At 38.5% G+C, this 10230-nt stretch overlaps 1 protein-coding gene across 1 annotated transcript; it reads left to right on the top strand.

Annotated features, from left to right (window-relative positions):
• The first annotated feature begins 5142 nt into the window (after positions 1–5142).
• On the top strand, positions 5143–6903 carry LOC141776254 (tripartite motif-containing protein 16-like). Its single transcript, XM_074649724.1, has one exon. The coding sequence runs from the start codon at positions 5160–5162 to the stop codon at positions 6831–6833; it is 1674 nt and encodes a 557-aa protein (XP_074505825.1). The 5' UTR covers positions 5143–5159; the 3' UTR covers positions 6834–6903.
• Positions 6904–10230: the final 3327 nt, after the last annotated feature.

Genomic DNA, 10230 nt, shown 5'->3' with positions numbered 1-10230 from the left:
AAAATGAAGGTTTACATGATGAATAAACAAACATGAACAAAGTATTTTCCTCCTTGTCTTCATTCCAGGGTATCATACAAAGCTGGTGGAGAAAATGTGAAACTAATATGAGAGAATAACTGAGACAGTTTTCCTCCTGAAACACCACAAAGTACAATGTTTAGGACAGAGTATTGTGAGCAGATATGTCAGTATATTAGGGCTGGGACGATTCACCTATCTCACAATTTGATACTATCACAATACTTGGGTACCGATTCGATATGTATTGCGATTCTACAAGTATTGTGATTCGACCCGATTTGTATTCACTTTTTTAACACTAGACCATGGGGAAAAGTTGAATCATACACTTCTAGGAACTTTGGAAAATATCAAAATTAATACAGTAAAAATGTCAGCCTGTATGTAGTCAGAGATGTCCTGAAGTCAAATATATCAGTCATTATCAGGAGTTATTTATAAAAGAATTTCCAGCAACTAATAAATCAAAGAATAAAGACATTTCCCTCACAAATTAGAGGTATTTTCTTTTTAATTTATAAGGGACATGTAATGTTTTATACTTCTGGTGAATATAATCCAATCAATCTTATTTCTATATATCTATTTTGTATATACAGTTCCCTTTGTTAACACCTTATTTGGAAACCAGACGTAGTCACACGTGTCTACTTCCTCTAACTTCTCCAAGGTGGTCTCTAGCTCTCCCGTCAGCTCCGTTCTCTTTATTCATCCATGGTCAGCTCCATCGGGGCCGTTTGAATGCATTTAACATAAATGTCATTATCTGGGTGCTCTACAGTTGTAGCGTCGGCCCATTTGACCACGGAGATGAGAGTGACGGCCGGCTTGACCGCCACGTTACCGCGATACGATGACGTTTCTTGTCTGTGACAGAGTTAGCATGCAGCTTTAGCCGTGATGTCTAGCTCTGCTTTTCCTGTCAATGTGTGAAATCCAAAGTGTTTCCATTCTTTACTGGATGTGTAGTGTTTACCACGCTGGATTTAACATGTGAGGGTTCAGGTCGTATCCATGCTGACCCTCCGCCGTTTTCTACTTTTCCGTTTCGGCTCGCTGCGGCCGGCTGGTTTGTTTGGTTGACGGATACAGAACGGATATGACGTCACGTTACTCTGACTACCACAATAAAAGTGGTAACTTCCTTCTACCTCCAAATTGACTCAAATGAAGCAAATATATCGATTCTGGCATTAAAAAATTGTTTTATTTAAAAATCGTAAAAACAAAAATGGCGATACATAGGTGAATCGATTTTTTTTCCCACTCCTACTGTATATACATTGGTATTATAGATCGTGCTTGTCTTTTTTTTTTGCATCTTAATTTAGGACATCCTCCTGCAAAGTCTCGGAGAATTGCATTCTGTGCACATTTTTAAAGGTAAAGACGATGAGAGAATACAAGAGATAAAGAAAATATATATAATAAGGGTGTAAAGTCTACCAATAAAATCAAGAATAAGCTGAAGAAACCAAGTGGTCACTTTAAGCCCATTTATACGCAGTATATATACATTAAATAAATGGTTTATAACTTACTATAGTAATAGTAGTTGAAACCACATATAATTAAATTTTTAAGTGTTCATGATTGTACAGTATTTGTCAGTAATTATAACTAAACATAACAAACTGATAATTAACGACAATATAGAGAAATACAGTTGTAAACATTAAATATGCTGTTATAGGAGAGGTTATAATTAGGAATGCACCGATACCGGAACAGATATCGGGCCGATACAGACTCAAATAGCTGGATTGGATATCGGTGACAATGAGGCCGATCTATTCAATTCAATTTTATTTTGTATACTATATACATCATCTACTACAATTTTAATTCCTGTTTAAATTTTGACCAATTTGTTGCTGTATTAAAAAGGTTTACACTTAATTTTAATTCTTGCTACATTACAACATTTTTTACAAAGTTGCTGGTGTATGATTTATTATTTGAAGAATAAATAACAACTCACTAAATGAATTTTCTATGTATTTATTGGTCACATTTTGTTTTACAAAGTTAGGGAAAGTAATGTTTAAGCCAAGTCTGATGTTGCCTGACACTTATGATCCCAGTCACTTCCACACAATGAGGCATGCAGCTCATTAAAGGCAGATTCTGATGACTTTTTGAAACCATATCTTTTAGACACAAAAAATTAAATTAAATAAAAAAAGATTGAAAAAAATATGAAAAGAAATCAACAAAATATTTGGAGAAATATACAATATTTTTAGTGAAGTGTGGCCGTGTAGGAAAATGTAGGAAGAATCATTCAGGAGTGGGGACATGGACACGTTGTGGTGGCAGTTTCTGTTAAAACAAGACACAAACCAACGTAACAACTTGTCTTTCAGTGAATTTAATAAAAAGGGATACATTAATAACTAAAACATCTGCAGATGGACTCACGAGCACAGCCACCTGTTGTGGACTGTGGCAAGTGAGCCCCGAATACAAAGAGTAGTCAGTATTTATACATTTAAAGCATAACATGAAGATAAGTGCAAAGAAGAGAAGGATAGAAAGTGTATCAATGCGTCAGCACACAGCAGACAACAGAGCATCACAAGACATAACAAGTATTTCAGCAATCTGTTGTTTGCAGTTACAGAGAACTAAAATGTCAGGTCACTGTCCTAGGTGACGAAATTGAACATGTGAGGCCCTGAGATTATCTAAAGGTACAGTGTTAAACTGCAGATATGAAAATTGCCATTACAACGTTTAAAGAGTTAAAATACAGGTTTATCAAGGCAGTGAGAGAAACTCAACGACTGTACTCTGAGAAACTCCAACAGCAGTTCTCAGTAAACGACTCTGCTTCTGTCTGAAAGGGTCTCAGATAGATACCAAATGCATACCTAAAGCCCCCACACTCCACTAACGACTCTGCTTCACAGATAGATACCAAATGCAAACCTAAAGCCCCCCCCACCCCACTCCACTAACGACGTCTGCATGTCCAACAACCTGAATGAGTTCTACTGATGTTTTAAAAGACAATGGGACAGTCTTGAACACTGACGACGACTCTCTCCATCCTGGAGAGGGACGTTAACAGGCTGTTCAAGAGAAGCCACTGTACACTACCTGCTCACTACCTACCTACCTAGCCCCCCCCCCCACACACACACACACACACACACACACTCCACTAACGACTTGCACCTGTCCAACGACCTGAATGAGTTCTACTGTCGTTTTGAAAGACAATGGGTCAGTCCTGTGCATTTTCTGGATAACCTGCTGCTGTAACTCAAGGAATTCCCAATTTGGGATCAATATATATTGATCTATTGATATCTATATCAAATCTATCTATCTATCTATCTATCTATCTATCTATCTATCTATCTATCTATCTATCTATCTATCTATCTATCTATCTATCTATCTATCTATCTATCTATCTATCTATTTAGATATCTATCTACCATACCAGAATATCAGTATAGTCTAGCTCAGGGGTCAGCAACCTTTACTATTTTGTCCATCAGTCCATCTTGTTGCTAAATAATAATAAATGTGCTGCTAAAGACGTGTGAATGGACAGATGGTCATTTTGTAATGGGTTCTGTATGAATAATGGTGATGTGTTTTGTTTTTTTTGTCTGATGGGTCTTACTTGTCTGTCTGTCTATGGTAACAGTATGTCTATTGTATGTGTACTTTTTTTCAAACTGAGCTGCCTATGGATGCAAAATCAATTTCAGTGCAAACTGACAATAAAGTTGTATCGTATCGTATCAAAAGAGCCATTTTAGGCAAAAAAATAAATATAATAAATAAAAAATCTGTTTGGAGCCACAACACATTTGATAATTGTGATGAAGGTAACACAGCTTATAGTCTAAGTATATAGTATATAAGTCTAATGCAGTGAGGGCCAAAGTGCAAATGTACTACGGAGTATTAGGGCCACATTGAGAGGGAAAAAATCTGAGATTTCCAGAATAAAGTTATAATATTACGAGAAAAAAGTAGTAACATTATGAGAATAAAGTCATAACTTACCATGAAAAAAAGAAAAAAAAAAAGAAAATTACTACTTTATAATATTATGACTTTATTCTCATAATATAACGACTTTTTTTCTTGTAATATTATGATTTTATTTTCAAATCTCAGATTTATTTTTTTCCCTCAATGTGGACCTAATAATCCGTCGTACAATAGATCTACAATAATGATAAATAAAAATGTAAATAAAAAACAGTTATTCATTTGCATTTTTATAAATCCACAGGGAGCCGCTGGAGAGGAGCTAAAGAGCCGCAGGTTGCTGACTCCTGGTCAAGGTGAATGTTGTTGTGTATCACACTGAGCGTTTTTACATTCCCATTTCAACTGCAGGTCAAAGTATACTGGGAAATGTCAATACTGTAGTAGCTACACGGAAGAAGGATTTGTATATACACAGTAAAATTATTTGTGTAACAACATTTTTACATATACTGTAAATAGAAAAAATTATGTTTTGATTTGATTTTTCATGTAAAGTCGTAAAATAAAATAAATAAAAAAAACAAAAAAAAAAAACAAGTTGTACCTCCTCAGAGTACTAATTTATAGAATATAAATGTATATTAATATAATAGATTTTGATAACTGAATGGATCATTTTGCATGTGGTGGCTCAAACGATGAAGGAATGTTTAGAAGTTGTGAAGAGGACGACAGTTTTGATGTGCAAGTGGTTATACTCTTTTGCACACGTGCTAAAACTAGTGCAATTTGCTTGAATGAATGAGAAATTCTAATCTGTTGTGAACAACAAACTAATTGTTCCGAGTTTTGATCTTATTGTTTTGTAAAAAAATAATAATAATAATTCTGAGAAAACCTGTAAATGCTTCTTTCTGGCTCGAGCTTTGCTGGGAGGACAAGTTGCCCAGCAACAGAAGAGGATAAGCTGATCGTGACTTCAGCGGCTGAAATAATAACAATCATTTTGAACCAACCAATGGGGAAGCCCCATCTCCACTGACCAATGGGGTGACTCCATTACTCACACAGGTCCCACCCCCTCTCTGCTGTGGTCCCGCCCCCTCATCCTGCTCCTCCCTCTTCTTACTGCTCTAAAACACAGCCTGCTCCACTCTGAGAGCTCACACTGTTTGGATATGGAGCTGCAAGGAGTTCAGCTGGACCGAGAGTCATTCTCCTGCTCCATCTGTCTGGATCTACTGAAGGATCCGGTGGCTACTTCCTGTGGGCACAGCTACTGCATGAACTGTATTAAAACCCACTGGGATGGAGAAGAAGAGAAGACGATCTACAGCTGCCCTCAGTGTCGGCAGACCTGCACACCGAGGCCTGTCCTCATGAAAGACACCATGTTGGCAGATTTAGTGGAGCAACTGAAGAAGACTGGACTCCAAGCTGCTCCTGCTGATCACTGCTATGCTGGACCTGAAGATGTGGCCTGTGATGTCTGCACTGGGAGGAAACTGAAAGCCTTCAAGTCCTGTCTGGTGTGTCTGGTCTCTTACTGTGAGAAACACCTCCAGCCTCATTATGAATTATTTGAAAATCACAAGCTGGTGGAGCCCTCCAAGAAGCTCCAGGAGAACATCTGCTCTCGTCACGACGAGGTGATGAAGATGTTCTGTCGTACTGATCAGCAGTGTATCTGTTATCTCTGCTCTGTGGAGGAACATAAAGGCCACGACACCGTCTCAGCTGCAGCAGAAAGGACCGAGAGGCAGAGAGAGCTGGAGGTGAGTCGACTCAACATCCAGCAGAGGATCCAGGACAGAGAGAAAGATGTGAAGCTGCTCCAACAGGAGGTGAAGGCTGTCAATCGCTCTGCTGATAAAGCAGTGGAGGACAGTGAGAAGATCTTCACCGAGCTGATCCGTCTCATGGAGAAAAGAAGCTGTGATGTGAAGCAGCAGGTCAGATCCCAGCAGAAAAGTGAAGTGAGTCGAGTCAAAGAGCTTCAGGAGAAGCTGGAGCAGGAGATCACTGAGCTGAAGAGGAGAGACGCTGAGCTGAAGCTGCTGTCACACACAGAGGATCACAACCAGTTTCTACACAACTACCCCTCACTGTCACCACTCAGTGAATCTACAGCCAGCATCGATATCCGTCCTCTGCGCTACTTTGAGGACGTGACGGCAGCTGTGTCAGAAGTCATGGATAAACTACACGTCGTTCTGAGTGAGAAATGGACAAACGTCTCACAGACAGTGACTGAAGTGGATGTTTTACTGTCACAACCAGAGCCCAAGACCAGAGCTGGATTCTTACAATATTCACGAGAAATCACACTGGATCCAAACACAGCACACGAAGTGGTGTTATTATCTGATGGGAACAGAAAAGCAACATCAACCGAACAAAATCAGAAATATTCCAATCACCCGGACAGATTCACTGTATGGGGTCAGGTCCTGAGTAGAGAGAGCCTGACTGGACGTTGTTACTGGGAGGTGGAGTGGCAAGGAAATGGAGTTCTTATAGCAGTCGCATACAAGAACAACCGCAGAGAAGGGGGCTGGAATGAATGTGGATTTGGACACAATGACAAATCTTGGACATTTAGATTTGACAGAGACCGTTATGCATTTTGGTACAACAATGTTAAAACTCCTGTCTCAGGTCCTCTGTCCTCCAGAATAGGAGTGTACCTGGATCACAGTGCAGGTATTCTGTCCTTCTTCAGCGTCTCCACCAACAATCAAACCATGACCCTCCTCCACAGAGTCCAGACCACATTCACTGAGCCTCTCTATGCTGGAATTTGGCTTTATTACAATTATGGAGTCACTGCTGAGTTCTGTAAACTGAAATAGACAGAAGTAATTTAAGGGTTGAATTCTGTGTTTTAACTCTTAAATGTTTGTTGCTGAGAGCTGATTGTTGTGTCATTGAGATCAGCTGTCGATCAAACATTATGGTGATTCTTTGACATCTTCTCATGAGTTGTTCTGTAAATCACGAGTGTCTTCAAGTGGCGCTCCTTCCTGTGTCTGTTTCACTGCTCATGATGATGATGTTTGTTTACTTGAACTGACTTTGCATTTTTAGGTTGTTCTACTGCATGAGTCTTAAGAGAGAAGGCACCAGACCTTCCTTTACCGTATGTTCTCCCCACTTTTTTGTCACTGTAATTATCCTGATCATAATCAATAAGGAGATCCTTCATTGTTCTCTTTTACATCGCTGAGATTCTGGTCAAACCAACTGATTGTGTTGATGAAGTGAATCTGTACATGATTACTGATGGGATGTGTGAACAAACTGAAGGTTTACATGATGAATAAACAAACAAGAACAAAGTATTTTCTCCTGTCCTCATTCCAGGGTATCATACAAAGCTGATGGAGAAAATGTAAAACTAATATGAGAGTATACACAAAAAACTACAAGACACTTTCCTTTTAAACAATTAAAATGCCTTTATTGTAATGGCATAATCACGTTAGCAAAAGCAATCTCCAACTTTCGGCATCAAGCCTTCGTCAGGGAGTCAATATAATATAATATGAGAGTAGAACTTAGACAGTTTTCCTCCTGAAACACCACAAACTACAGTGTTCATGTTTAGATTCAGTCAGTCACAGTCCTGAAAACTTTCCTCACGAAAACAGCTTTGTCACAGAGAACTGAGCAGAGTTTTTAACCACTGTGTTGCATAGATAGACAGACTTTCTAGGACGGCATCATTCAAAATGTTAAAAAAGCTGAAATTATTGCCTTTACTATTGATTGTTCGGTTCATGATACTCGCTGACTGGAGGTTTAACTTCTGTTTGCCCTCCTTTATTTCAACTTAAAATCACCCATGTTATACAAAAGTGCTTTTGGACTTCCTGCTTCCACCTGCTGAAGTTCAGGTCGACCACGGTGTGTTTGAAGATTTCATTTCAAGTTGATACTTTATTATGAACCAATTCATTTACAACTATCAGTAAATCTTTTCTAATTTTAAGGGTATGAAGAAACTAATAAGTTTGAGTGCTGTCTGTTGATTAGTAGTTGCAGCTGATCTGGTTCATTCTGGATTAGAGTCTGCTGTTTATTGCTGAGCAAGTAGTCTACAGTGGCTTCTCTTGAACAGCCTGTTAACATCCCTCTCAGGATGGAGAGAGTCGTCGTTGGTGTTCAGGACTGTCCCATTGTCTTTTAAAACGACAGTAGAACTCATTCAGGTCGTTGGCCATCGTTATGGGAGTGGGGGGGGCTTTAGGTTTGCATTTGGTATCTATCTGAGACCCTTTCAGACAGAAGCAGAGTCGTTTACTGACAACTGCTGTTGGAGTTTCTCAGAGTACAGTCGTTGATTTTCTCTCACTGCCTTGATAAACCTGTATTTGAACTCTTTAAATGGTAAATGGACTTGCATTTATATAGCACTTTTCTAGTCATCCGACCACTCAAAGCGCTTTACACTACATGTCAGTATTCACCCATTCACACACATTCATACACTGATGCAGAGGCTGCTAAAGGTGCCAACGTTGCCCATTCAATCTAATCTAAATTAAATATTCACTTTAAACGTGTCCATGTCTCCACTCCTGAATGATTCTTCCTTTTCCAACCTTAGCTGTAAACCAGAGTTTAAATATCCCAAATATACACATTTTTAAATAAAAATAGACATACCTATACCAGGATCGGCTGAGGTGTGTGTTAAATACACTGCCTTTAAAAACATCATAAAATGCTGTGCTGGTCTTTTTTCTGAATTGTTTCTAAAAGACGAGGCCGTAACGCTACTAAAACAATACTCCAAGTGTATTTTGTCCAAACAAAGTTTGTTTGGTGATGATTTCAATATTTTTAGTAACAACATACTTGACTTTGGATTCTTTTTTTGTTATCTTATTTACATTGTTATTGATCTTATTTGTTACTATCTAAGTCTAACTTGATCATATTTCATTATTATAATAAGAATACTTTCTTTGGAGTCAAAAGTTTACTATTTAGTTGTTTCTTATTGATTTTATACTGAGCACAATGGTAGAATGTGCTGATGCACAGGTTAAATGTCATGGCCAAAGAATCCATTGTGTGCACATAGCCTCCTGTAGTAGATATCAGTAGTATAGTAACAGTCACAATGTTACTTACAGTGGGGATGAACCACAGAACCACAACTGTGGTCTACTAACTCTCATTGTAGTGAAACTGACTAAACACTTTTAAGCCAACAATATCAGGGACCAATTGTTTATTGATATTATACAGTTATTAATAAAAATTAGAAAACATAAATCACCAAAGGCTATAGCCTGCCCTGCTACCTAGCAACGGTTTAGTACCATTAATATAATAACAGTGATATGAACATAAATCATACAGCTGGGATCGGCTCCATTCCCCCCTCCTGTGACCCCGAATGGGATAAGCGGTTACGGATAATGAATGAATGAATGAATGAACATAAATCGAATAAATGGAAACAAAACTAGAACCCAAACATTTGCATCAAAGATACTTTATAAGTCATTAGTTAGTCATCAGTTATTTGCACACAAAAAAAAAACATGAAAAAAATATCAAACAAGAACATCAATATTACAAAATCCTGCAAAACGCTGGATTTTTCTCGGTGGTGTTTTGTCCAATCAATTGAATTTACTACAGGTGGACTCCAGTCAAGGTGGAGAAACATCTCAAAGATGATCGAGGGAAATGGGAGGCACCTGAGCTAAATTTCAGGTGTCATAGCAAAGGGTCTGAATACTTATGTAAATGTGATATTTCAGTTTTTCCTTTTTAATAAATTTGAGTGTAGATTGATGAGGGAAAAAAATAATTTTATCGATTTTAAAATAAGGCTGCAACATAACAAAATGTGAAAAAAAGTGAAAGGGTCTGAATACTTTCTGAAGGCACTGTATATCTCTCCGTTGACTGCTGTTCATATTTTTTCCGAAACAAGGTCCCATGGCGGTCCACCGGAAGAGGCGTGACTTTGGCTTTCTATTGCATGAAAGCTTGATAACTCCTCCCTTTTCATCCTGCTCTAAAACACAGCGAGCTCCGCTCTGTGCACATGTCGCCTTGTTCCCTCCCCCTCACTGATATGCAAGTGTGAAGATGGGTGTAACCAACCTGTGATAGGGCAGGAGCTGACGAGCCTCATTCAGTACAGATTAGCATATGAACATGATAAAAAGGAGCCGAGTTTGGATTTAAGTCAGAGAAACTCTGACACAGTCACTGCCACGAGGCGAA

This window comes from Sebastes fasciatus, chromosome 11 (assembly GCF_043250625.1).
Source record: "Sebastes fasciatus isolate fSebFas1 chromosome 11, fSebFas1.pri, whole genome shotgun sequence".
In the NCBI taxonomy this organism is placed as follows: domain Eukaryota; kingdom Metazoa; phylum Chordata; class Actinopteri; order Perciformes; family Sebastidae; genus Sebastes; species Sebastes fasciatus.
This window is presented reverse-complemented; position numbering and strand designations above follow the sequence as displayed.